Source organism: Grampus griseus (assembly GCF_964374135.1).
Source record: "Grampus griseus genome assembly, chromosome: 10".
In the NCBI taxonomy this organism is placed as follows: Eukaryota; Metazoa; Chordata; class Mammalia; order Artiodactyla; family Delphinidae; genus Grampus; species Grampus griseus.
In genome coordinates, this window is record NC_139004.1 from 30,801,751 (window position 1) to 30,828,547 (window position 26,797).

Consider the following 26,797-nt stretch of genomic DNA (forward strand, 5'->3'; position numbering starts at 1 on the left):
TTCCAGTGTCAGCCACGCCCACCCCCCACCCCCAGGTCACCCCCCCTGGCTTGGGGCCTGACTCTTCCTCCCGCTCCGCACCCCCTCCCCTCTCATGCAACCCCTTAGGGGCTGGAGGCTGTACTTCCCTGGAGTGCAAGATTCCAGGGGGACTTGGTGGGGGGAGGGAGGTAAGAACTGGGGGGGCAGCCCCTGATCCACCTGCCCCCAGCAGGTCTCCAGCCAGTATCCCCCTTGGCTCTTATTAACCCTTTCCTGATCATACTACTAGCCCAGGGGGGCACTGATCTGGGGGGAACCCTGTCCACACCCCTCTTTGCCCCGGGGCCGGCTCGGGGCTCTCCTCACTGACGTTGGGGGGTTCCCTCCCTCCCTCCATGGTGGGGGAGAGCGGTGAAATCCCCAGGTTTAAATACCTTAATGAAAGCAGGGGATGGGGAAGGAAGGGGCTTTAGATCTAATAAATTATTAGCGTTTTAGTGTCCGTGGGGGGGGCGGGGTGGGTGGGGGCAGGGCGTGGCCTCCAGGGCCCTCCCTCCCCTTACTGGTGAATCTCATTCTCTATGAGGCTGTCCTCACAAGACTGGAAGTCTGTGTCCGTGAGGCCGTCAGGCGGCATCAGCAGGTCCTCATCTTGGGATGAGGATGACGGGGGCTCGTCCCCTGAGCTCCCAGGACCCCCATCCCCATCCCCGTCAACTTCTGGGTCCTGCAGCACCTGAGCGATGTATTTCTGAAGGGGGAGAAGGGTGGGGGTGAGGGTCGACAGCTGCCCCTCGTGGGGAAGGGGTGAGGGGGGACCTCATGGCCTGAGAGGGGAGGGGCGGTCACCCTCTTCCTAGGGCGGGGTGGGGCAGCCCCCAGCTGCTGAAGCCAGATCCCTCCCGGCCCGGGGTCTGGAACAGGCTTCCCTTTCCGGATGACTAACGGCACACCCAGCTTTGGGGCTGGATCTCCACCAGAGGCTCTTCCCCGCACTTGGCCACGGAGCAGGGCACTCACCGCAGATTTGGGGACAGCGGCAGCACTGGGGGGCCGTCCATTGCTTCTGGGGTCCACGGTATCTGTCTCCGTGTGCTCAATCTTGAGGGGCCCAGAACGAGTCAAGCAATGGGGGGAATGCCCTGGCCCTCAGCCATAATCACGACCCTACTCTCTCCTGGCATCCCTGCCCTCAGCTCCCAATCCCCCAACCCCACCCTGCTGAGACTCTGCCCTCGGCCACCTCCCTGCCCCCCTTGCCCCACACCTTGTAGTTGTGGGCACTGAGGTATTTGAAGTGTCCGAAGCAGACGTGGCAGAGACAGATGACAATGGTGATGACCAGGACCACGAATGTGAACATGGACGTGGGGGCTAGAAACCCTGGTGTCGGGGCGGGCAGAGAAAGGGCCGTCACCTCTCCTCCGGGTCCCCGTCCCACGGGCTTCTGCCCCCTCTGAACGCACTCCCACACTCGCATATGCTGGGGCCTCTCCCAGGCCCCGGGCCTGTGACCCCCGGCCCTCGTGGCCTCCCGTGGCCTGCTCTGCCTCGACGCTGGCGGGAGTCTCCTCTGCCCGCCGCCCACACCGGTCCCCGAGGGTGGGCGGCGGCCCTCACCCGTACGCATGGTGGAGAAGAAGAGGAGCCAGAAGAGGCACAGGATGGGTGCAGCAACCACCTGGTTCACGGCCCCTGAGTGGATCTTCTTGTCCAGCTTGGCCGGCAGGTAGGCGTAGTAGAGGTTGTACCTGTCCACCAGGTGCTTCAGCAGCATGTACATGAGCCCTGGGGGAAGCCACACGGGCCCTGACCTCGAGCTGCCGGACCCTTGTGTGTCTGTCACGGGTTGTCCTGGGCCTTTTGAGGTCACTGAAGGGCTGGTCCCCCTTCTTCTGCCCCAGGCCCAGTAGAGAATAGAGCCCCAAGCCCCTCGCAGGACCACAGAACCTCAGCTTCCACTGCTTCAACCCCTTCACTCTGCAGCCCCTCCCTAGGAATTCTACTATTAGAAATCCATTTGTCTGGGTCAGCAAGCATCCTCTTAAAACCCATAGCGTTCTTCCTATCTCTGCCCTTAAACAGATGAGTATAAATTAGGTGGCGAGTTCCATTTTCCTGGAGGTTGAGGGGATGGGCAATTTCAAATGAGGACAAGGTAGTTAGTTTGGGAGTCTGAAGCCTTCAGTGACCAGGGAGGGTGGTGAGGGGTTAGGATGTTCGTGGGGGGAAAGGAGAGGCCACCAGTGGGGCTGATAATTGGGGTGAAGAGAAACTTTGCTAAATTTCTTCAGAAGGAGAGGGACTTGCCCAGGCCACACGGCACAGCTACAGCAGGATATTTCCATGAGTAGTAAGGACCACGCTGAAACCCAAAGGTCTTTCCTGAGTTTACGGGGCTGTGTACAAGTGTGCCCATGGATTCTGTGTAGGACTGTGTGTGTGTGTGTGTGTGTGTGTACGTACACCTCAGTGGGCGTGCGATGTGTGTCCAAGTATATCCACCCGAGTGAAGGCACTGGTGTGAGCAAACATGGCTGTGTTGGGGAGACTTGGCCCAGGGGCCCAGCACACCAGCTGATTCCAGCCTGAGCTGAGATGGCTTTTCCCCTCCTCCCCCCTGGCCGAGCCCCAGACTGAGCCAGGGACCGGGCGGGAGGCCCGAGGGGCCGGTCTCCCAGCCAGGGCCCTGTCCACTCGGGTGGCCTGCCTTGCTAGAGCGGAGTGGGAGAGGTCCTGGGTCCCCCCGAGCAGGGCCCAGGTCCCGGCGCGGCGGTGCCTACCGAAGGGCACGATGATGGGGCAGGTGATACTGTAGGTCATGACCACCGTGAAGACGCACATCATCCAAGCGTAGGCTGCGCCAAACTGGAACTCGTAGGCCTGATGCTGGGGGGGAGACGGGCGGGAGGGTAGCTCGGGAGCGGCCTGCAGGGGCTCAGGGCAGGGGGCGAGATGGGAGGGAGGGTAGCTCGGGAGCGGCGGGGCGCTCTGCAGGGGCTCAGGGCAGGTGGGAAGTGGGAGGGGGCCAGGAAAGAAGCCGGGGGGGAAAAGGCACCCAATGTCCAGGGCAGGGCAGGGCAAAGCCGATGGAGAGAGGGTCTGTGGCTGAGACGGAGGTCAGGGTGGGCGCAGTGATGGGGCATTAGGAGGGGCCTTCGAGGCAGGAGGGGCTGGCAGGTTGGTGGGCTTGGGAATGGGATGCCCAGAGCCCTCGTGTGGGGTTAGGGCAGAGGGACCCTAGGTCTAGACCCAGACCTCCCCCAACCCCCATCACAGAACACTAGACTGTCAGAACTGGCGGGGGCCTACAGGGTTAGCTGTGTCAACCTGTCACTGTACACATGGGAAAACTGAGGCCCCAGACGGGAAGAGGGTAACCCAGGGCCACGGAACTCGCTGTCCAAGTCTCAGCACCCCGGGCGCCCCCACACTCTAGCACGGCGGTCACTGTCTCTGGTTGGGCCCACTAGGGGGCGCTGTGCGGACCGCGGCTGCCCCGGGTGGCCCTACCCGCTTCACGTTGCGCCTCTCGGCGGCCGAGCGCGCCAGGCAGAGCCGGATCATATACATGAGCAGGCCCGGGATGCGCAGCAGGTCCATGGCGTTGCCGATAAAGGCTGAGGCAATGACGTAGTTCACGAAGAACGCGCCGTTGTCCGGCAGGAACACGCACCTGCGGGCACCGGGTGCTCCAGCTCTGCACCCTTGGGGGACCCGGTGGCCCCCTGCCCACTGCCAGCGTGCCAGCACCCCCAACGTGCCTTCTTCCACATGGACCTTTCAGGTCAGCCCTCAAAGCACCTGTGTCCCAGTGCCCCGAGTGTGAACCCCAGAGGCAGACGCCAGAGGGTCCACAGATGCCTCCAAAGGAAGCCCCAGACCCCTTCAGCGTGAGTGAGCCCAGAGGCACCCCTAGAACTTGTGCCCCATAAAGACCCCCGGAGAGAGTGCTTGAGACCCCTAAGGCCACCAGTGTCCAGGGTGTGATGCCGGAGGCTCCCCCCACCCCCCCGTGACCCCAAAGACCCCCAGCAATACCCAGAAGGCTCCCTGCCTTAGACCTTAACCCAGAGTCACCTCCGGAGTGTGAGCCTCGGACACCTCCAGAACTGAAGCTCCAGAGAACCTACCCCAGAGATCTTCAGAGGGGGAAGCCCAGGGGCCTTTGTCAGTACCCATGACACCCCAAGTGTGAGCCCAAGGTTACCACAGATGGCCTAGAGCAAGACCCCTAGAGCTGGTGCCCACAAAAACAGCCAAGGTTCGTGTCCCCCAAGACCCCCTCCCAGGGATCCCCGGGGAAGGTGCGATTCCCAGAGAACTGCAGAGGCACAACTGGATGACAGCCTGAGACTTCAGAGGTGTTCCCAGAACTTGTGCCCCAGAAACACCCCAAAGTGTGAGCCCCAGAGCCCCCCATAGGCACTCTTAGGTGTGAGCCCGAGAGCCTTCCATAGATACTCAAAGGTGTGCCTCCAGAGACCTTCAGGGATACCTCCAGGAACCCCCATGTCACTCCCACAGTACAACCAAGATCCCACCATAGACCTCTCCAAACCACCCGGGTGAAGCCCGACTCCCATGGTTAGTCCCAGGATACAAGCCCCAAAGCCCACCATAGAAACCCCCCAAGTGCGGGCCCCAAAGCCCCAAATACACCTCGGGGGTGACCTCAGAATCCAGAGAGGTTCCCAATACTGACCCCGGGACGTCCCATGTATACACCCAAGACAGCCCGTGGGGCAACCTTTGGGATGGCCCTGACTGTGATATAAGCCCCCTCCTCCTCCCCGCTGCAGGCGTGGGAGCTTTGTTGCACCATCCCATGGGGGAACAGCCACCCCCACCATCTGGTCTCCTTCCCTGGGGACCCCGGTCACTCACTCAAACCGAATAGCTGCCTCAGCTAAGAATTTCTTGTCAAAGAGCCAGCGGAAGAAGAGGTCCAGGCTGGAGAGGAGAGGAGAGGGAAGGGGAGGAGAGGAGGGGGGAAGAGAGGAGAGGCGAGGTGTGGGGCAGCTGGAATGGCCCAGAACACCAGGGGAGGGGGAGGCCCATCCACAAGCTCTGGGGATCCCCCCAGACATGGCCCCCCCCCCGGCTCTGTAGAGGAGGGGGAGCCTGAGCTCCCCCTCCCCCTCGGGCAATCCCGGACCCCAGCTCCCATCCCCTCCTCCGAAACCCACCTGCTCAGTCCCAGCGAGGGCAGCAGCAGCACCATGAAGATGAGGAAGGTGTAGCACTTGTGCATGGTGGTCCTGTTCTCCCCGGAGCTGGGGTGGGGGACATGGGGGGGCAGAGGTCAGATGAGCCAGCCCCCATGCCTGCTCCCCCAGCTCGTATGATGTCCCAGGAGGGAAGGAGGGGGGCTTCCCCAGGTGAGGATGCTGGTCACCATCCTTCCCTTGCCAGTTCTGGGACTGCCCAGAGCAGGGAGCCTGAGGGCAGAGGGTGTGCGCCCAGGAGGACCGCAGTGAGGCGTGGTGTGTAGGGGGTGTCTCACCGTGTCCAGTGGGCTTCAAAGAAGGCAGAGTAGTAGACGATGGTGGGGAGCAGGGCCGAGAAGCACCACAACAGCAGGGTGGGGAAGAACTGGGTGATGATGGGGTTCTGCAAAGGGCAGAGGGGGGCAGAATGTGTCAGGTGGGGGTAGTCTAGTGGGCCCAGCTTGCTTTGCTTACCTGCCCCCTCCCCCAGTGAGCCCTGGGCCCCCCAGCGCTCAGGACCTCATGTCAGAACATCTGGGGGCCAGGGCCATATGTACAATCCCAGCATGAATAATATTAGTAGTTAGCATCTCTGAACACCTACTGATCCTGTACTTTTCATGTATTAATTCTTACGTGAATGGTATTACCCCATTTTACAGATGAGTAAACTGAAGCAAAATGAGAGTCAATAAATTAGCTAGTAAGCAGTGGGTGGGGGGGATTTGAACCCAGGCAGCCTGGGGCTTATCTATTATGCTATCATCACTCAATGATTTTCAAAGTGCCTTCTCATGAACTTTGAGGTTCCAAGGAGGTTTGCAAAAGAGGCGAGGGGAGAGCAGCAGAAATGCCCCCACACCCATCGTCATCTGAGCGACCTCGCTTTCCTACATTGGGTTTCATGTAAGATTCCTTTTGATGAAGGCCATCAGAATCCAAGTTTGGAAGCCAAGGGTCTGGTCTGGTCTGACCCTTCACTCTTTGGTTGGAGACACCGAAGGATTTGGAGAAGGACCTTGTTCAAGGTCACATGATCAGTTTGGAATGGACCCAGGCTCTCTCTTCCCTCAGAGCCCCTCTAGGCCTCTCCTAGGGGGAAGCTGGCAGGGAGCCCAAGGGAAGTGCACAGAGGGGTTTGCAGCCCATGGTCGTGTGGGACCTTCTTAGCGGGGCTGGGCTAGAAAAGCGGAACAGGAGCTGGACTGGAGGGCATGTGGTCCACCCCCCGCCTGCCGCTGCCAGGAGGGATTTGGGGCCTGGTATCTGCGTTTGGGGACACAGTGTGGAGGGTCGGGGTGTGGGCCTTACATTGAGGTACTCCACGGGCTTGGTGACATTGAACTTGTCCATGGTGGTGATGATGATGGCCGGGGTGGTGAGGAAGAAGAGGAGGATGAAAAGGACGACATTGATGACCAGGCAGCGCAGCCACCAGATGAAGCCACGGATGGAGAGGTGCTCCCTGGGAAGGTCCGGAGGCGTCACTCCAGGGCTGGACGCCTGATCCTTCCCCAGCGATACCTAGGGCCTCCCTCTCCCCACTGGAGCCCATGCCGGCCCCAGGAAGCCACCCCGCAATCCCCCTTTGCTCACCAGTAGATGTTCTGGGGGTCAGGGGCGTAAGACACGGTCCAGTTGGAGATGTGCAGGGACTCGCTGCAGGAGGAGGAGCGGGGCTCCCCGCGGCAGGCGCAGCCCTGGCACTTACACACGTTGAAGTCCTTCAGGATGCTGGGGGAGGGGGGCACGGTTACCTGGGACCTGGAGCCCTGGCTAGTCCCTAGGGGCCGGGGCGGGTGGGTGGAGCTCACATGGCGGTGATGGTCTCATTGTGGAAGGTGACAAAAGCCATGCCGAGAGGCTTCTCGTTCACTTTCTCCTTCTCCCGCTTGTAGTCCTCCTTCAGCTTCTGCTCCAGCTTCGTGTAGTACTCAATGGCCTCCACCTGCCAGGTCGGGTGAGGCAGGGCCCTGGTCAGAGCCGCCGGTCCCTGCAGCCCCCAGCGGGCACTGCCCAGAGCTGACTGCAGCCCAGGCACTGCTTTAAGCTCTCCGTCCACTCGCGTATCCTCACAACTACACTGGGAGGTGGGGACAAGTAGCTCTGTCCTACAGACGAGGAAACTGAGGCACGGAGCAGTCCAGAAACTTGCCTAAAGCCACAGAGCTAGTAAATACAGCAAGCTGTCCTCTTGGCTGACCTCTTCTGATTTGGGGTTTGAAAACGTGGTCACTGTAGGGATAGGGGGCAAGCCCAACAATGGGACTAGGGCTTCCAGGAACAGATGGGGACCTGCTTGCGGTCCACACCCCAGCTTTGCTTCCTCTGGGAGTCTCTTCACCTTGGGGTATTTATGTGCAAGGCGTGCGTGCGTGTGCGTGTGCGTGTTCCTGGGGATGTGGGACGGGCCCCACCGTGGGGTGCATCCACCTTCACTGTGACCTGTCTCCCTGGGACCTTCCAACTCCCCCCTCACCCATCAGGAGTCTCGGGGCCCTGAGGCCTGAGCTGAGGCCAGGATACCCTGTACCTGCTCGCAGCCTTGCACCACACAGCAGCAGAGGTGGCCGCAGGGCTTCGGGTTGATCATGGTGGGGACGTTGTCCTTGCTTTGGAGGTTTGTGAAGTAAAGCTTTCCCCGCTCGGCCTTCTTCCTGTGGGATCCAGGTGCCCGGTCACCTACTGCCCAACTGGGTCTGGCTGGAGGATGGGTAGTAGCCCAGCTCGGGGGTCACACAGTCCACTCCCCAAGGACAGGGGCCACCTTACTCTTTTGGTTTGTTTAGGATGCACAGTTCAGACGTGTCCCCAGCCCAGTGTCTCCCCACCATCCCTTGAGGGGCAGAAGTGCTTCCTATAGTCTGGCCTAAGTTTCCCACACTGTAGCTGAGGAAGGGTATGTCCTCAAATAGGGTGGGGACAGTGGGCCCCTTTCCTCTAACCTCCAGGCCTTGCTCTTTCCAGAGCTGAACTGACAGGCACTCCAGGGGGTGAATTAAAATCAAACGCCCCTTGGGAATTCCCTGGCCATCCAGTGGTTAAGACTCTGCACTTCCACTGCAGGGGACACAGGTTCGATCTCTGGTTGGGGAACTAAGATCCTGCATGCCACGAGGCGTGGAAAATCAAATGTCCCGGGAAACACCTGGAAGGGGAGCCAGGTTCCTGAGTGGCAGCCAAGATGCCCTCCACAAAGGGCAGGGGGCCCTCGGGTGTTGCCCCCGCCCCCAGCCCCATTACCTCTCTGCATCAAGGAACATCAGGCGAGCCACGTTGTAACATGGGCGGGCTTCCAGAACCGTGCAGTTGGGGTAGGCCTCCCTGAAACACAGTCCACCATCATCCTCTGCAGGGACCCTGCCCACCCGCCCCCAACTTTCCCCTGTGACCCCATCACCTTCAAGACACACAGCCCCAATGCAAGCTCCCTCTTTCTGAGTCTGCAAAAATGACAGTTCCCGAGAATAAAACTTCGAAATTCCTCCTCATGCTTATCCGAGTGGGGGGAGTGTACGCACATAGGCGGGGGCATGTATACCTACGGGGTGCTGGGGACACCACGGCTGTGGCCTGATTCTGGTCTGGGGCTGTGAATTTTAAGTTGAGAGAAACTGTTTCTAGCATGCTTGTTCTCCTAACCCTGCTCCTAGAAGACCTGATTACAGTCCAATACTTAACCTTGACCATCAGCTGACCCCAACCAACCCACAACCCTGGGCTACAGAATGATCTCTGGCCCAAGACCGACCAGAGGTTGATCCTGAAACCTGACGCGAGATTGACCTCTAACCCTGGCCGGAGACTGATCCTTTACCCTGACCCAAACTGATCCATAACCCAGACCCAATACTGACCCTGAAATCCTGACTCGAGATTGACCCCACCTTGACCTAAGATTGACCAGATAGACTCTCAGTGCCTGGTACCTGGCAGGGCTCGAGTGATGCTTGCAGGCTAAGTGGAGGAGCGCTTCCTTTTTCATCCTGATCACACAGGGCTCCTTGATCCTAATCCCTAATCTAAACTGAGTCCCTGTCTTTTTCTTTCTTTTTTTTTAATTTTTAAAGAAGAAATACCAAGTATTAAAGATTCAGGAGACATGGTTCTAAAGTAACAAGATGGACCAAACCCACGAGAATTTGGAAACTTAAATCTGGGACGGGGTCCTTGAAAAGCACTTCCCAGGAGGCTTCAGACCTTTCCCCAGACACTGCTATTGCTCAAACCATTTTAGGGTTCCTCTTCGGAAGGGCCTTTAGCCCTGTGGCAGGCTGAGCCCTCATTTTCACCCGACTAATCTCTAATCCCCTAATCCCCACCACACAGGTTCCCTGATTTTGTACACAGGATAACCCCTGATTGTGCTGGGTCAGTCCTCCAACCCAGACAGACTGCAGACCTGGACCCCAGACCCTGCCTGATGCTGACAGCTAGCCAGGGGCTCCACGAGGACAAGGGCTGCGTCCTGCTCAGCACCACAGACCCAGGCCTGGGCCAACAGCCTGCATATAGTAGGTGCTCAGTAAATATCCACTGTGCTGTGGAATGAACGGGTCAATGAAAAGGCTGTTCCGTAATGCTCACTGTACCGACCCTAAAAACTCCAGTCAGGATCGCCGTCTCCCCAACCCCTGCTCATAGGCTGACCGCTAATTTTAATCAGACTGTTTCCTAAACAAAATCACCCACTGACCCCTGAAACAGACAACTTGGACAGTGAGCTCCCCACCGATCAAGCCCGGCTCTTCTTTGTCTTCCTGGGATGAAGCACACAGTAAGTGTACCATAGACAGTGTACCGGATCAACGGATGCCCCGAGAGCTGGCTGGCCTCGTACTCATTTTCATAGTCCCCAGGCCATCACAGGGACCTCAACAGCACCTGAGAATGTTTGCTGAATGGACAGATGGATGTGTGATAGGATTCCTAATCCTGTACACTGTTCTGGCCACCTGGAGGTGTATATCCACCCCTCACTAAGACAGACTTCCAGCTAAAGAGCGTCTCGGAGAACATGCAGTCCAGGCTCTCCTGGGCTCCTTGAGGATCCACTGAAAGCCGGGGAGCTTCTCCCTGCTGGTCTGCACACAAGCTCTGGAATGCCATGCACAGTTCTGAGACGGCCACACACCCCAAGGGCCCGTGGACCTGGGGTCGACACTCCATGACCCTGTTCAAGCCAGGAGGAGAGGCCCAGGGGACTCATTTTTCAAGTATTTCTCCTGCTCTTTGAGGGCTCTGAAGTCCAGCCCAAGTGCTAGACCGTCCTGGAGTCAGAGAATTCTTCCTTAGCCTAACCTCCACCCCCCACTGCAGCCCCTGACCCTCCCGAGAGAGAGGCGTGTGAGGACGCTCTTGGAGATGGAAAGCAAAGAAGGGTCCACAGGTCCTAGGGGTGGGAGTGGAGGAGCTGCTCACTCAAAATGCTTCTTGATCTTCTCTGACTCTGCATATTTGGAGATTCCGTTGATGAAGAGAGTCCGCTTCACCTGGGGTGAGACGGGGCAGGTTGGCCTTCCTGAGGCTCCGATCCGGGAGAATGCAGGGAGGGGTGGGGAACAGGTGAGCAGAGAGGAGCAGACAGGAGTAGGAGGAGGCCTTGGGAGAAGCCAGGCCCAGGGAAAGCCGGGGGAGTGTTTCTAATAGAAATCAGGCAGTGAACAGAGTGAGAGCCCCAGGCCCCTTGCTCCCTGAGGGGTTACACAGTGGGAAGAGGAGGTTCTACTCTCAGATCCTCAGGCTGTGAGGCCCCAGCACAGTGGGTGGCATGCAGTGGGCATTCAGTACTGGTTTGGGGAGTGAATATTGAAAGAGAGGGACAATCACTCCCGTAATACCCACCGCAGGTATTTCCTGCCCCGGTGCCTTACGGCCTCACCTCACCCCCACCTACCTCGGGAGAGGGACTGTTCTCTCATTTCACAGATGAGGAAACTGAGGCTGGGAGAGGTAACTTAACTGGCAGGATGGTGGGGGCGGAGGAATCCTGAGCTGCTGAGCCAGGATTCAAAGCCAGCTGGCCTCACCCGGAGCCAGCCAGCCGATACCCCTTAGGACTCGGGCAGGAGAGGCCTGGAGGGAAGGGGAGGGGCTGGGCTTGGGCACGGACCTGGGCTCTGCTCCACTCACCAGGTCGTCCTCCTTGTAGCGCATCTTGGAGGTGTGTCTGCGCATGCTGTAGACAGTGAGCAGCAGGTACAGGAAGGCGAAGGAGGTGTGCAGCCAGAGCAGGTTGTTCCTGGAGGGCAGAGGGGTGCATGGAGCCACGGGGGTTGGGAACACTCTCAGACACCCGCAACCTCCCGCTGTTAATTAAACCCTGGTACAGGGCCCCTAGAGCACTTCTGACGCCCTCCCAAGGCGGGCCCCACACCCCACATCCTCTAGACCCCAAGATTGTTCCATTCCAACTGAAATGTCCCCAAGAAGTCATCTCTTCATGCCCTACCTGCTGGCTATACTGCCCTCCAACCATCACCAACCAGCCCTCCTTGGCCCAGGGTTGCACACGGCTCTTCTTTATCTGGCCATCCCTGGGATCTGCTCCTTCTGTTTCCATCCTAAGCCCTCAGGGACCCACAGCCATCTCTGCAGCCTCAGCATCTCTCCCCTGAACACTCCCTTTTTCCTCTCCTCCCTGTTCCCACCCAGACTCTGGCCGCAGACTCAGGCCTCACTGACCAGCTTCCCACCCTTACCCTGATTTCAAGTTGGCAATGGTGGTTCTCCCGAAGCTGTAGGCATTGTTCTCTGGGGGGTGGGAGGAGGGCGAGGACGACGGTGAGGTCAGGGCACATCCCCTCCTGCCCCCTCCTCTCCCCGCCCTGCCCATCCTGGCCCTCGCTGACCCAGCAGGTCCCCTGAGAAGTTGACGGGCAGCACGATGCCTACGGAGAGGACGCCCACGACCACCAGCAGCCCAATGATATGTCGCTGGAAGGACAGGTAGTGCACAGCATCGCCACCACATTTATCCCGGATCTCGTCATCCCTGCAGGCGCCGGAGACAGAGGGATGCGGTGAGGACCAGGGCAACAGAGGGGCCGCTCGGCTCGCCTGCCCTTGCCCACCCCAGCCCACGTCCGCCCTAGCCCCTGCCAGTCTGGCAGCAGGATGGAGTTGAAAGGGGGGGCTCTGGGTCCCCCATGTTCTGGGAGGGGAGGGAGGAAAGAGAGAGAGGGAAAGGGAGGGAGAAAAAGGAAGGATGCAGAGAGAAGGGGAGGGAAAGGGAAAATAGAGGAGGAGAGGGATGAGGGGGGAAGAAAGCAAAAGAAGGGGAGAAAGAAAGAAGGAAAAGAAGAAGGAAGACTGCAGAGAGGAAGAACAGTGAGGAATGGGGAGAAAAGGAAGTAAGAGGATAATCTGGAAAGGGAGGACGAGGATGGTGGCAGGAAGAGGCAGAGGCGGGAGGGAGGAGGGAGGTCTGAGAAGCAGTGGTGCTTTAGGGGTGCCGGCGAAGCCCTTTAGACTTGGGGAGGGGCCCCAGGGGCCCAGGGCCGAGGGCGGTGGTGGTGCTGACCTGTCCGCGCTTCCTGCCTCTCTCAGGGCTCACTGCCTGCCTGCCACACTCTGGCTCCATCTCCTGACCTCTGCCTGCTGGGTACTGGCTCCTGCCTTCTGCGGGCTGGCTGCTCCCAGCCTGCCTGATGCCCCCACCCGCTAGCTGCCCGAGGCTCTGAGGTGGCGGCGTGAGCCCCTGCTCTCATGGGGTGGCAGGGGTGGGGAGAGCTGAGGGCAGAGCAGGACCCCAGGCAGGCGGGTGCACAGGAGACTGTCAGGGGGTAAAGCGAGGCCGGCTTGGAGGAGCAGCGGGGGCCTGGCTCCCTGGAGCAGGCAGGAGGGTGCTGGGCTGGCTAGGAGCGCTAAGGCCCTCAAAGCTGCTGGTCTCTGGACTTTGTAGGGAGATGACAGGTCTGAAGTTTCTCTCTGTTTCTTTCTTTCTTTAGAGCCTGAAGACCGTTCACTTACTTTATCCTGAAGATGGCTGTCAGCCAGGAACAGAAACCCTGTGGGGACAGAGGGCTATAGGCTAGAGTCCTCACCCCACCAGCCCGAGCCTCCCTTCCCCCTCAAGCCTGCCCTCCAGCCAACCCCGACCTCGTACCCACCTGCAGGCTGTGGCTCACCTGTCACAGCTCCCACAGTCCCCACAGAAACTAGCTCAGCCCCAGAGAAGGGGACAGGAAAGGTGCCAGCCCTCAGAGAAGAAAAAGGACCAAGGCCAAAGGGGGTCATCGGCGGACGCTCGTGCCCAGAGTGCAGATCCCCACAAACACCCAAGGGGGCGGCAGAACCGGAGAAAGTCCTGCAGTTGCGTGGGCCGGGGTGGGGATGGGTGGGGTTCAGGGCTCTAGGAAGGGACCTCAGGCCTGCAGCTAACGTGGCGAGTTTGCGACGTGGCTGCCAAGAGCAGAGCGGTGGGCTACGCTGCCCAAGGTCCTGCACCTACCTTCCAGGATACCCCAGAGGGACCAGCCCAGGGTCACCGTGAGCTGCAACGTCCTGCTCTCAAGCCCCCAGGCTTGTCTTCAGACAGAGACCCCACTCAGGGCAGTGTGGGGATACGCGGGGCAGGGCTGGACAGGGAGACCCTCCCTCAACTTCCTACCGGGATGAGGGGGAGAGGTGCCCTCCAGCTAAAATGCAGGACTGTGCCACCTGGTGCCAACATCACTGAGTCTGGGGATCATCTGGACACCGCTGGCTGGCAGGGGTGATAGCTTCGCTTTGCCACTTACCAGTGTGAGTCCAACTCAGGAGGCTGACGGGCTTCTGCTACGGCGGCTACAGGAGCTGCCGCCCCCAGGGCCCACAGCCTAAGCTGGACTGATCAGTGCCACCCTAGGGCCTGAGGATTAGGTTCTGACCAGGATTAGAGTTCTGACCCCGGCAGGATGACAGAGGGCCAGGCAGGAGTGTGGTGTCTGACCTGAAAGGGGTCTGGGGTCCCCTTGCATCACCAAGTACATGCCTTGTCTACAGGGGCCCCTGCCCCTCAGCTCCAACCTACAAGCAGGTCAGCTGGCCCCAGGCAGACAGGGGCTGCCAGCCTGCCACCTCTGAGCAGCACAATGGACTGTGTGTTTTGCTAGGTGGGCCTGGAAGGCTCATTGTTACTTCTAGAACCACATCTAAGGAAACAGTCGTCCTTAGCATTGATCACTGGAGGCAGGCACAGAACTCTATCGGGGCAAATGACGTTTAGAAATCACAGATGTTCAACCTATGCTGGTTTGGAGGCTGCCATAGAAGACAGAGCCAGGAGTTCTGGGTTCAGGGGCTACCCCGTGGCTCTCGGACAAGCATTACCCTTGCTGAGGAAAAGGCCACACTCCATAGGCCCCTGACTCCGTAACGCTGGAAGCTACAGGCTGCTGAGCCCACCTTCCCTGGAGGAAGGGGTGATAAGAAGTTGGGGGGAGGGCACTCACATTGTCTCTTTGGTCAAAGTCGACGGAGCTGGAGACAGACGTGAGACGCTCATACCGGTCATGACTGTCCCCGTGCATAGCTGAGGCCACACTGGGGGTGGGGAGATGAGAGATCAGAGAGCTGGTGAGTCCGAGTCCCTGGGGAGCCAGGTGAAGTGGGTGGGCTTCCACTCCAGAGCTCCAGGGTCCAGACAAGGCACAGAAAGCACAGAGGCAGAAGCGGGGATGAGTGACTGCCCTCTCCCTGCCTCCCTTAAACCCGCCCCTTCCCTTCAGGGGACCCGGGGGACCTGGGGGGCACTGATGCAGGGCATGGGGGTGAAGGGAGGGGGTAGTGTTCATCAGCACCCCGTGGAGGTTGAAGGAAGAATGTGAGCTGGCCCTGCAGTTCCGGAGCTGACCAGTGGGGGATGGGGGCGCAGATCCCACACCGGGCACAGGGCAGTGGAGGGGGTGTGGTGAAGGACAGGCTGGACCAGGAGAGCCCCAGGAGGCCCGGGGGGGAGGGGGGCTGGGGGGGTGTCCTCCACCCTCCCTGTTCCCTGACCCCAGCAGCTGCCGCAACTCCAATGCCAGGCCTATAGACAGAGACGGTGATGGACACAGAAGGCCAGACTCAGAGCTTCTCTGGCAGCCCCCCTCCCAGGCCTCCAGAAGGGGTGAGCAGGGAACCCTGGAATAGGAAGAACTAGCTGTTAGGGGGTGAGAAGCCACCGGAGACACCCAATCTTGTCTCTGCAACCAACAGGACGACTATACTGTGGGTTCTCGGGAGGATGGCTCCCCCACCCCAGCGAACCAGGACTGCTGAGGCCTGCGTGTATGGGGCACAAGGGGAGGGATTTCTCCCAGGCTGGGGGCCAGAGGGAGAGACGGGGGAGTGCGGCAGAGACAAGCTGGGGAGCCCCCTGCTCTGCAAAGCACACCACCTGCGTTAATCCGAACATGAGCCTGCAGAGGAGAAAGCTGAAAAGAGAAACCGACAACGTGGCAGGAAGAGAAGAGAAGCATGAAAGAGAAGAAAACGGAAAGCTGGTTTAGTGGGGATGAGGGGGCTGCTGCCCCACATACTATTCCTGTTCCACTCGGTCCCTCTCCTGCCGCTGGCGCCTGGGGACAGAGAACAGACAGGGTTAGCGGGGGCAGGGGTGTGTCTCCAGGGACTGGCAAGGGACAAAGGCCCAGCTGTGGGCCCTCATGCCCACTCTGGGACCAGTCCCTCTTCATCCCCCCACCAAAGAGGATGAGAACGGGCTGGCTCTCCTCCTCTCCCCGAGGAGTGTGGACGAGATGTGTGGGTGCACGTGTGCTGTGCGCGCATGTGCGTGCACACGCAAGCCTGTGTGCAGGGGTAGCGGCGGGTCCCGGAGCCTTACCTGTCTGCATCTGTCACCAAGGCCAGCCGCCCATAGTCCCAGGCCACCTTCCGGAGGATAGAGAACAAGAACAGCAGTGCCTGAGGAAGGAGAGGGTGGTTGGCAGGAGGAGAGGCTGTTCACCCCCTGGACTAGCCGGGACGGCAGGGCAGAGGGGCAGAATTTTTGTCTTAGAAAGGGATGACTCTGGCTGGGGAGAATGGTCAGAGGCTAGGCTTGGGCTGGGTGATGGGCATTCCCTCCTGCAGTCATGCCTGGGGAGCCAGGGGCAGGTGGGAGAGTGGTTAGAGCTGCAGGTGTTGGCCAGCTACGTACAGGGTGTGAGTGCCAAGGGTGGAGGGTGGCACGTGGGCACTCACAAGGAAGCACATGAAGTCCAGAGCCAGCACGGTGGGGACGCCCCCGAACGGCAGGCCCTGCAGGACGGTGCTGCGGATGCGGGCACTGTAGCAGTAGTCCTTGGGATTGCTGTTGTTGAGGGCTGTGGTGCCCAGTGTGGCCAGCAGGAAGGGCAGCATGGCTGCTACTGCCGCATGGTCCTCCTGGGAAGAGGGCAGAGCAGTCAGCTGGGCTCGGCCCCTGTCCCCCTCACGGTTCTGTTCATGGCTCCGGCAGGATGGGCGTGGGCAGGGGACAGTGAGGGCAGATCCCCGGGCTGCCTGGGTGGGTGGAAGCTGTGGCCTCTGGAGATAAGGGCCTGGGGAGGAGAGGGTTGAGTCACATGGATTTACCTTCACTGGCTCTCGGGATGCAACTCCACCCTGGATCTAGAGAACTTGGCTCAGGTCTGGACTAGGGAGACTGGTTTTTCTAAGCTGGAAGCTGTCTGTGAGTCTCTAGCATTTACCTCCCTACACACACATCGCCTCTCCCTTCCCTCTCTCTCTTTCCCAACACAAACTCTCTGCCTCTGTCTCTGTCTGTCTCAGGCAGGGGGCAGAGCTGAGCCTGAGGGAAGATGGGGAGGGTTCTTAGGTCTAAGTGGAGGGGTCTCTAGACCAGAGGAGGATGGGTCAGGAGCCAGTTACCTAATCCTGATCTTTTCTTTCTACCCCTATTAGAAAAATGGCATGGTTTCATTTGTTCAGTTTTCAACTCTGTTAATCATCTTCCCAATATAATTGGCTTCAAAATAAGATGTTCAGCTTTAGAGTTGTCCCTCTGTCCTCAGAGTAGGGGTCTGAGGATGGAGTCAGAGTGGGAAGTCCATTAAAAAGCAGGACTTCTGGGGCTTCCCGGGTGGCGCAGTGGTTGAGAATCTTCCTGCCAATGCAGGGGACACGGGTTTGAGCCCTGGTCCGGGAACATTCCACATGCTGTGAGCAACTAAGCCCGTGCACCACAACTACCGAGCCTGCGCTCTAGAGCCCGCGAGCCACAACTACTGAGCCCCCTCACCACAACTACTGAAGTCCACATGCCTAGAGCCTGTGCTCTGCAACAAGAGAAGCCGCCGCAATGAGAAGCACATGCACTGCAACGAAGAGTAGCCCCCGCTCGCCACAACTAGAGGAAGCCTGCGTGCAGGCTGCAGCAACGAAAACCCAATGCAGCCAAGAATAAATAAATAAATTTATTTAAAAAAGTAATCTCTGAGAGATTAAAAAAAAAAAAAAGCAGGACTTCTGGGTTTGTGTGACCTGCCTCACTTGCCCCAGCTACACCTGTTTACCCTCATTCTTTTTCCTGGGCCACGGCAGCAACTACACCTTCCCCCCCCTCCAGCCTCCTCACCTCTTTCCAATTTTCTTTGCACCTGAGTTGTGAGGACTACAACTCCCAGAGTGCCCTGCTCCTGCCCCTGGAGCAGGGCAGGCTGGGAATGCCATGCCCTGCAGCGAGCTTCTCCATTGGCAAAGGAAGGGAGAGTGGGTGGGGGCCTCTCATCTGGCCCAAGCCCCCTGCAGCCAGGGTAGTGTCCTCCGGCCTGGTTCCCTGCCACTGTCTGGTTGTCCAGCCCTCTACGGTCTGGTGGATGGGTAGGGAGGAAGAGGAAAGGGGCAGCCAGCCTGGATGCCTGGATTCTGGAAGTGCCTGGGGACCGAGCTGAGCCCGGTTCTGGGGAGGCTCCTGGGGCGGAGGAGAAGTGTGGCCGTGGCACCATGGCCCCACCCCCATCCTACTGGAGGGCCCCTGGGGGCCCCTTCTGCTGACAACACTGAAGCTCTGCCTTGTAGGTGTGTGTGCGTGGGGTCCCCAGGGAAGAAAGGAAACCAGGCAAAGAGAGAGAACAACAAACATAGAATCGGTGACTGCAACTCTGGAAAGCAAGCGTCCCCCAGCCCCCGGGGGTGGTTCGGAAGGTTTCTCCTGCCCACCAATCCCATACTTTCCCCTGCCTCTTCCTAACATTTCAACTGCAGGGCAAGAAAGAAAGGAAACCAGGCAAAGAGAGAGAACAACAAACATAGAATTGGTGACTGCAACTCTGGAAAGCAAGCGTCCCCCAGCCCCCGGGGGTGGTTCGGAAGGTTTCTCCTGCCCACCAATCCCATACTTGCCCCTGCCTCTTCCTAACATTTCAACTGCAGGGCAAGACGCACTAGCTGTCAGATGGAAGGGAAGCTGGGGTTGTCTGTGTGTCTCACTTGGTCCCAGGGAGTCTCTGAAAAGCCTGGGTTAGGAAGGCTAAGGGAATAACTGCCCTGTGTGTTATGCCTCCCTCTTCCTTTCCAGCCCAAGTTGCCTTAAAAAAAAAAAAACCATTAACTTAGTAATTGTAGCAGGTGCCATGTATGGAGCGCCCACTGTTTCAAGAATATATACATTTTTCATTTAATCATTGACACTCCAGAGTTGGATGTCATTGTCATTTTAAGGTGAGGGCATGGGGCTCAGAGAAGTTAAGTAGGTTTCCCGAAGTCATACTGCTCATAAAATAAGGGACCTGGGGATCAAACCTAGGTCAACTTCTTTCTAGAGCTTTAGCACTCTTCAGGGCACCTTGATGCTTTTCTGATGTGCCTAGAACAGGACTTTGCAGACTACAGAAGCTTCGATGAACACTCATTACGTGTTCCCTGGCTAGGGAACACCACAGCACTGTGAGAATGTGTGTGTTTAGGTGTGTAAACTTGTGTTGATATGTGTATCTGTGTGTGTGTGGGGGGTGGGAGGTGGAGAGCTGGGTGACTACATGGCAATCCATGGAAATGAAGAGAGTCGTTGGTCTCTAAGTGGGGGTGTGTATGTGGGTGTGTCTGGGAGCCTGGGTATGTAAACATAAGGTGCACCAGGAAAGGTTAAAGGTAGGTATAGGTATCTTGCTGTGGTAACTGGGGGGCCTCTACACAAGTCCCCCCTCCCTTAAGTCCCAACTCTAATGCACTCCAGAAATCGATCCAGCCCATACCCACTCCTTGCCTGTTTCTCTCCAAAACTCCAAGGCTCCACCAGGCCAGAATGTAATGGGTACAAACCCCTGGAGCAGCATCCCCCTTCCATTCTATCCTCTCCACTCCAAGGAAGGTGGAACATTCTGGGAGCTCCTACATAAGGGGACCCAGTAGAGTAGGTGAGGGTCCAGGTACGTGCTTAGTAACTGAAGTCACCAGGTCCATCTGCTGCCTCCCTCTTTACAGTCACAAAGCACTCTCCCCTCTGCAACTGCACTGCTCTTCCCACCTGCACCAACAGGAAGGCAGGGCACACTCCCCATTTGACAGGGCAGGAAGCAGGGACTCCAGTGGAGAAGCCACTCACAGGGAGGTCACAGGGCAGGAAAGGGTGGAGCCAGGGCTGGTGGCTCAGCTTGCTGACAGGGTACTCCAAGCTCTTAATTGTGGAGGCGGGGTTGCTGGGCTCAATTTCACCCGGGGCAGCTGCTCTCAAAGCCTTCACTGAGAGCAGATGAGAGAAGGGAAGAGACTGAGGCAAAATGTTTGGGGGAAAGAGGGGCAGTTTATCCACTCCACAGGGTTGCCTGAGCAGTGGTATCCCAGAATTTCTCTAGCCTGACACTGAGGCTTTAGCTGGAAGTGTGCAGGGAAAGTGATGGAGGATTTTATTTCTAGCTAACTGATGGTTACTTTATCATCAAGAAGTGTTTGCATGGTGGGGGTGGGGTGGGGAGGGAGCTATAAATTAAAAGTTTTTTTCTTAAAGAGTTATTAGGAAAGGTTTAATTTAGGGCTTGGGATCATAGGAAGGCAGTGTGGTCTGTTGGGAGGAGATGAAGACGGAGGCTAGTTCTGTTACTATGTAACCTGGGCCTCAGTCTTTCAATGTGTAACAAAGAAATATTAATGCTTCATCCCTACCAACTTCAGAGAGATGGTCAAAAATGCATCCACAAATGAGGATAAAAGTGGTAGGAAAAGAATGCATTTAACAAATACCTATTTAACTCGTATTTTGTGCCAGGCACTGTTCTAAGTGCTTTACAAATGTTATCTTGTTTACTCCCCATCACAACACTAGGAGGACACTGAGGTACAGAGAGTGTACATCACCTGTTCAATGGCACACAGCTAGTCTGTGATAGATCTGGGTATGGACCTAGGCAACCTGGCTCAAGCCCATGCTTTCAACCACCGCACTTTTGGGCCTCAGCCAACAGAGGAGCCACTTCCATCAGGATACTGGTGGTTGGGGGCTGGGGGTTGCCACCTACAGCTCTGGAGAAAATGCCACATCCTATTTCTACCTGTTTGCCTTCCCTCTTGCTTTTAGCTCCCAGACCTTCCACGCTGGCTTTGTGATTTCAGGTTCTGAGGCTGGTGTAGGGGACCAGCAACAGAGCCTGGTGGTTAAGAGTACAGGCTCTAGGATGAGACAGATCTGGCTTCTGACCTGGCGACACTACCTCACCACCCTGGGCCTCAGTTCCTTCGTCTGTAAATGGGGATAATAATTCAGTCATGTGGTTGTTTTGAAGATGAAACAAGATGATTTAGGTAAAGCTCTTAACACAGTTCAAGGTACAAATGGATTCTAAAAAAATTAGCTACTGTTATCAATAAAGTGTGGAATAAAAGGGGTTGGTTTAATGAAGGAGAACTGGTAAAAAGCAAAATAAAACAGAATTTAATATGCTAGAACCCCTCAGTCCGGATGGGCTTCTTGTCTAGACCTAAGGGCTTACACTGCTTTCAGGACTCTGCCACCGAGTGGCAGAGAATGTTTCCAAACTCTTCAAACAAACTGATCCATCTGTAGCAGGCTGGGAGGTGGGGGCACGGGAGGGTGGTGCGATGCCAGGATGGGTCAGAAGTTCAGGGAAGAGAGCTCTTATTGATCCACTAACAGGCAGGGTGCCAGGCTCTTTACCTGTACTATCTAGTTTGATGCCCATGAGTAATCTCGTAAGGAGATGGTAGTAAACATACTCTTTAACTGACACTAAGGTTCAGACAAGTTAAGTAACTTGTCAAGGTCGTACAGCTAAAGAATGGCAGAGCTGGAATTTGAACCCAGGTCTCCAAAACTGTTGTAATTGGAGGGAACTTGTAGGATGTCCAGAAGGGGATTGTTAGCTACTCACCACCTGCCTTCTGCCTTGACACATCCCTACCCACCCACCCATAGGCCAAGACCCAACTGGGTGAGCCAACAGCAGGCCCCAGCATGTGCCACCTGGGGCATGCCAGGGCCTGGACCCTCTGGTACCCTGGAGGACAGTCATGCTGCCAGCACCCCACCCCCCCAGCCCCCCGCTGAAAGCCTGACAGACACTGTCACTCCCCTCCTCACATGTTCCTGGAGGCAGGTCTGGGGGCCCCTCCTCAGGAGGGGCTAGGGTGGCCTTACTCTTCCTGGGCTGCTGCAGACCCAGGGAGAGGCTAGAGAGTAGTATTGGGTACAGAAGTCCTGGCCCTCCCGCCTGTGCGCCCCCCTCCCCCGCTCCAGGAAAGTGGAGTGCTGAGCGGCCAGACCTCCACCCAGGGGACCCAGGCAGGAGGCAGCACAGAGCCCCAAGGGCAGCCGGCCCCTCTGACCTCTCCTCTCCACTTCCCAAGCATCCTTCGTTTCTGGGGAAGAAGGCGCCAAAGCTTTGGGACTGTCCTCCCTAGGTGGTCCAGCAGGCCAGGAGGGACAAAGCACACCGCGCCCCCTCCCCCCAACAGGGCCTTTGCCCCACTCCGGTTCCGAGTCCGAATCCTTTCCCCACCGCACCCTCCAACGCAGGCCCGGGCGGCTCATGAATGAACTGTACTGTATGGGGCGCAAGGAGAGGACACACTCCCGGGGCCAGTCGCCTCCCCAGTCCTCCGACCAGTCCCCAGACGGACCGGGGGCAGCGGCCGGCCTCGCAAACCCTGCCCTTGCCGAAGCCCGAATCCCTGCCCCGGGTCGGCTTCTGGGGTACTCGGCCCCTGGAGCAGGAGAAAAGATAAAAGACACCGAGGACATTGGACTTGGAGACCCTGGAATTCAAAACTCGGGGGCGGGGGCGGCAGATTCCCCACAGCGGCGGCGGCTGATGGGGCGCTGCTGGAACCACGGAGGGGACGCGCACCTGGACAGGGCAGGTGGGAGAAGAGTGGCGCTAGGGGGCCGGGGGCGGGGGTCCCACCCCTCAGATCTCTCGAGGGGTGGGGACAGAGGTAGGTGTACCTCTGGACCCCCGGCAGGGGTCGGAGCACTCACATGATAGGCTCAGGACGGTGCGGGGTTGGAGGCAGCGCGCGGCACCCCTGGTCCCGCGGGCCCGGGCACCTCTGGGTCCCGCAGGAGGTTGAAGGGAGGGGACGCGCAGCTGAGACCGGGGTTTTTCTTTGGGTGGTGGTGGGATCCTCAAAGAAAAGAGAGGGGGCTGGGGAAGGGTCTCGTACTCACCCCCAGGCGCAGACTCAGCTCCGGCTTGGAGCCCCGGGTTGGGGCGGGGCGGGGCTGGGGGAGGGGGAGGGGAGTCGCTGGGCGGCTGGAGCTCCGGGCTCCTGCGGCGGCCGCGGCAGTGTCTGGGGGAGGGGGAGCGGGAGGAGGGAGGGGGAGGATGAGGGGGCGGGGCCGCGCAGGTCCCTCCCCCCACGCCGGCACACGCAAGGAGCGGGCGCACTCTCAGATCGCCGTCCACGTAGCTGGGTCCGACGCGCAGGCGCAAGGCGAGAGGCCGCGTAGGGGGAAGGCGGCCCTGGGCCTGTGGGGGCCCGCGGCAGGATATTCCAGGGCGGCGAAGGCGGTATGGAGTGGAGGGGGGAGGGGACGTCACTCTCCTAACTCTCTGCTTCCTCTCTCCCTTGCTTCCCCGCAGGAGGGGTGGTGCACGCTCCGGGATGGGTGAGGAAGGGCCGGAGTGCGAGGATCGTGGGCCTTCTGGGGGTGGAGGAGCAGTGGGAGGGTCCCGACGGGGAAGGAGTCCTCTAACCCGGACCCTCCTCCCTCCCATCCCCCAAGGGCGGCGAGGGCTCCGGTGGACACTGCGACCCCGTGCCCCCGGCCTGCGCTCACCTGTCTTCCTGGGGACTGGGCGGGCTGCCGCTAGGTCTCACGAGGTGGCCTCGGCCGGTCACTCTGGCGCGGCTGCTCGGGTTTGTCTACTCTGTTTCTCCCTTTCCTTTCCCAATCTGGGTCTTGAGATGACTTTGTGACTCGTTTGTCAGGCGCTTCTGTGGTGTGGAGAATGAGTCCACCGCTTTCACTGTCATGCCTATGAGTGGCTACCCTGGCTTCAGGGGTTTCCCTGGTTTCTCATTTCATCAGAGGCTGCACCTGCCAGGGATTAAGGCTGGAAGGAAGAGAGAGAGGAAGGAGAGAGAGGGTGTGTGCGTGTGTGTGTGTGTGTGTGTGTGTGTGTGTGTAACTCCCGTACAAAAGAGCATATGACAGAGTCACCTCGGGTTACTAGGGAAAAGCTGGGAAGTTGGGAGATACTTGAACTTGGGCTGCTGGACAGAGGAAGGACACTGCCTACCTGGGTGTGTCTGGTTCTTGTGGCTGACCAGTGTCTCTGCTGTCTGCTGGCTTTTTCAAGGGTTCATTAGTAGCTTGTGTAATGCAGCTGTAAGGTTTTGATGCAGTTCAAACTGAATTCCCATTCAAACTGAGTCCCATCGGTTAGTTGGAAATCACTTCAGTGGATCATGGCCATCATTTAAGAAAAAATGAAGTAGAATAGAAAATATCAGAGAGCATTGTACTTGGTAAGGGTAAGTATTGTTTCTGGACACTTGCTTCAGGTATACACACGTGTGAGTGTGTGAGTGTATTAGGAGGTGTTAGGCAATGCGTTTCTGTGTGTCACAGAAAAGTTTGAAACACATTGGTTTCCTGTGTTCTCCTGTTTATGCTCTTGCTTCATCAGCCTGTGTTTAGAGTCATTTAAAATTGTCCACGAGGATGCAGTTAGCACACCAGGGATATAGAATAAACAACAGAGTGGGTCTCTTTTTTCAGGGAGGTTATTATGCTAGAAGACAGTTTACCCGTCACTCATGGAAATACGTACAATGGAAGAGCAAGGATTTTGTTGGGGTAGGAAGTAGGTTGCCTTCCTAAGAAGGCCAGAAAGGGAGGTGGGGTTAAGCTGTGTATGGTAGACTGCCTGGTGAGAGGAGTCTTTGTAGGTTTGAATTCTGGGAGCTGTTTTGGGTAGCAGCAAGACATTTAGATGAAAAGGAATCTGTCCTATTTGTGTTGTTGTTGTTTTTCCCTTTTATGGAATTGTCCGTTTTGCCCTTAGAGCTTCTTGGATGTGTATTTTCTATGGAACTTTTTACACGTTGTATTGATTTTCTGGTTGAAAATCTGGTGTGATCTATTGCCAAGTAGCCCTTGTAATGGACACGTGGAAAATGGAAACGGGAGTCCGGAGTTACCTGGGTTTGGGACCCCTGAGGATCTTTGTAATAATGCAGTTAGGTGTGTTAACATGTGGTGGGTTCCAGATCTATTTCTGCCTGGGCCTAATTAGGGTCCCCACATACTAACAGACAGAGAGAAGAGGAAACATTTCAAAAAGACCGAAATGAGACCTGAATGAAGTACACCGTGGAATCCATGAAGGAACAATGGCCAGAATGTTTTATTAGTGCCCCTGAATATGAAGGGTAAAAACCTTCCCTGGAGTCCGTTTTTTTAGGTGCTCTGTTGAGCACTGAACATAATTATTTAGACTCTCCTCATCATCTAGAATCTTCCATGATGCAAGAGTCCTTTGAAGCCTGTCTTACCCCACTCCCGTCTTGGGGGATTATGACACCTGGACCCACGTAAGATGGCTTTTCCTGTTGTTTTCGTTACTTGGATAGTTTTTATGGCCATGTGGGAACTTGGGAGGGTCTCAAAAATCAGGTTACAATTGATCCTTTTTCAGAGGCCAGTGGGTTGTTCTGGTTCACCCTGGGGTGATTTTACATGTGTATTAACAATGACAGCCAGCTTGCAGGAGAGGGCTATGATTCAGATCCCAGAAATGTTGTTCTGGGTCAGGTAATACGCTCTCTTATTAAGAAAAGTGCCAGGTAGCTTATTATTCACCAGGGAAACACAACTCAGAGTGAGAAAGTCTCCTTGTCGAAAACTTAAAAAAAAAAAAAAATCATCTATGTCTTTAGAAAAGAGGGAGTGCTTTTCCTAGTCTACTTTAAGCTGAAAAACACTTTCAGGACTGAGTGATCTTAAAGAGACACCCATAGTGCTGCCCTGAGAATCAGGGAGTGAGACTGTTCTCCCTGGTCGGAATCTGGGAAACAAACTGTTTATGCTGCAGACCTGGGTCCTACTGGTTAATTCAGAGAGGGGTTCTCCCACTTGAAAAACCATCCCTTACGTGAGTGAAGCTAAAACACGTTCATTTCTTTGCCTCTTTGCTCTTACCAATGACCCTTGCTTGACAGAGTCACTGAGGCCTGGAGTAGTGGATTCCAAGGAAACAGACTTGGCAGGAGAGGAGGGGAGGGGGGGTGGAGGAGACACCCTTTCTTTGGGCCTTTCATCCCACCCCCATCCCCCTGCCTGCCCACCTGACATCTCTATAAACCTGGCTCCTTGCCACTGGCTTGGTAGAGGTACTAATAGGAAAGAAATATGTACGTGATTAAGTAGAATTTACCTTTGCCTTGTGCAGTTTTTCTGAGTTAGACCATACCAAGAATGTTATAAACTTATTTCTGGAACTATAGGTGTTTGCACACCTGTGAGGTGGGGATGGCAGGGGAGCAAAGCTAGAAATAGGTAAGATCTACACATTGAAAACCAACTGGAATAATGGAGAACTGTCAGATATTTTTAAGAACCACGATTTTAAATCTGTAACAAGGTGGAGCAAACAAATATACAGGTAAATAAACACGTATAGTTAACCAACAGATAGAGACAAGAACCCTGGAAACGTTTTTTTCTTTGTGAACCAGATTGAGAACTGGGGTCCTCACTGGTCGCCATGGTAGAAACAGCCCATGGTGCTAATGAGGGATTGCTATTGCTTCTTGATAGTAACGCTGTGAAAACTCACACCTTTGCAAATGTATCAGAATCAACTTCAGCGTTGGTCCCAGGCTGTGCTGTTTGTGGTGCAGGTGTCTATTGAAAAGACAGCTTTTTAATTCCTGAGTTTTAAAAGATTATGTGGCAGCTTTAAGAGAGGAGAAAGAATACTTGCACTGTGTGGGGTGTTTTTGTTTCTGTGAAGTCTATTAGTGGTTAAAGAAGCACCTTAGCTGGGCAAGTATTGTGCAGGGTGTAGTAGAAACAGCCTTCTACCCTTCTTCCCTTCCTAGGACAAGCCGACAAGTCGCTTAGCAATTCTGACTTAATTTCTCCACCTGCGAAATGGCACTTACTCTATTGAACCTTCAGAACTGTTCAAAATCCTTAGGAATCAACCCTCCCCAAACTGTTGCTCCTTGTTATTTAT

General features: G+C 56.8%; 2 protein-coding genes across 4 annotated transcripts in view; one reads left to right on the forward strand and one right to left on the reverse strand.

Moving 5' to 3' along the window:
- On the reverse strand, nucleotides 1-23,611 carry TMEM63B (transmembrane protein 63B). 2 transcript variants are annotated; one of them, XM_082662910.1, is made up of 24 exons: nucleotides 23,392-23,611; nucleotides 16,362-16,544; nucleotides 16,003-16,082; nucleotides 15,698-15,736; nucleotides 14,627-14,717; nucleotides 13,164-13,201; nucleotides 12,044-12,186; nucleotides 11,894-11,945; nucleotides 11,325-11,433; nucleotides 10,614-10,684; nucleotides 8,436-8,516; nucleotides 7,726-7,849; nucleotides 7,007-7,140; nucleotides 6,789-6,926; nucleotides 6,504-6,657; nucleotides 5,489-5,595; nucleotides 5,172-5,258; nucleotides 4,870-4,935; nucleotides 3,496-3,658; nucleotides 2,766-2,871; nucleotides 1,603-1,770; nucleotides 1,250-1,365; nucleotides 1,003-1,083; nucleotides 1-733 (listed from the first exon to the last, which is right to left on the reverse strand). In XM_082662910.1, the coding sequence occupies exons 2-24, from the start codon at nucleotides 16,518-16,520 to the stop codon at nucleotides 542-544; spliced, it is 2,499 nt and encodes an 832-aa protein (XP_082519036.1). In that variant the 5' UTR covers nucleotides 16,521-16,544; nucleotides 23,392-23,611; the 3' UTR covers nucleotides 1-541. The 2 variants fall into 2 exon arrangements, with proteins under 2 accessions (XP_082519036.1, XP_082519037.1); XM_082662911.1 differs by lacking the exon at nucleotides 23,392-23,611 and adding an exon at nucleotides 22,780-22,804.
- Nucleotides 23,005-26,797, forward strand: part of MRPL14 (mitochondrial ribosomal protein L14) — an 11,829-nt gene continuing 8,036 nt past the window's right edge. The window contains exon 1 of one of the 2 annotated variants that reach the window (XM_082662912.1): nucleotides 23,005-23,122. The gene's annotated coding sequence lies outside the window, so the exon portion shown is untranslated. Of the gene's footprint in view, nucleotides 23,123-25,071; nucleotides 25,152-26,797 lie in introns of those variants that run through there. The other variant, XM_082662913.1, reaches the window with a different exon arrangement.

Excerpts from the sequence above, each read along its gene's own strand:
- TMEM63B (XM_082662910.1), bottom strand. The coding sequence starts at position 16,520 with ATGCTGCCCTTCCTGCTGGCCACACTGGGCACCACAGCCCTCAACAAC. Across the intron at positions 6,927-7,006 it reads AATGAGACCATCACCGCCAT|CATCCTGAAGGACTTCAACG; the intron begins GTGAGCTCCACC and ends CCCCTCCCCCAG. Across the intron at positions 1,771-2,765 it reads CCCCATCATCGTGCCCTTCG|GGCTCATGTACATGCTGCTG; the intron begins GTAGGCACCGCC and ends GGCTTCCCCCAG.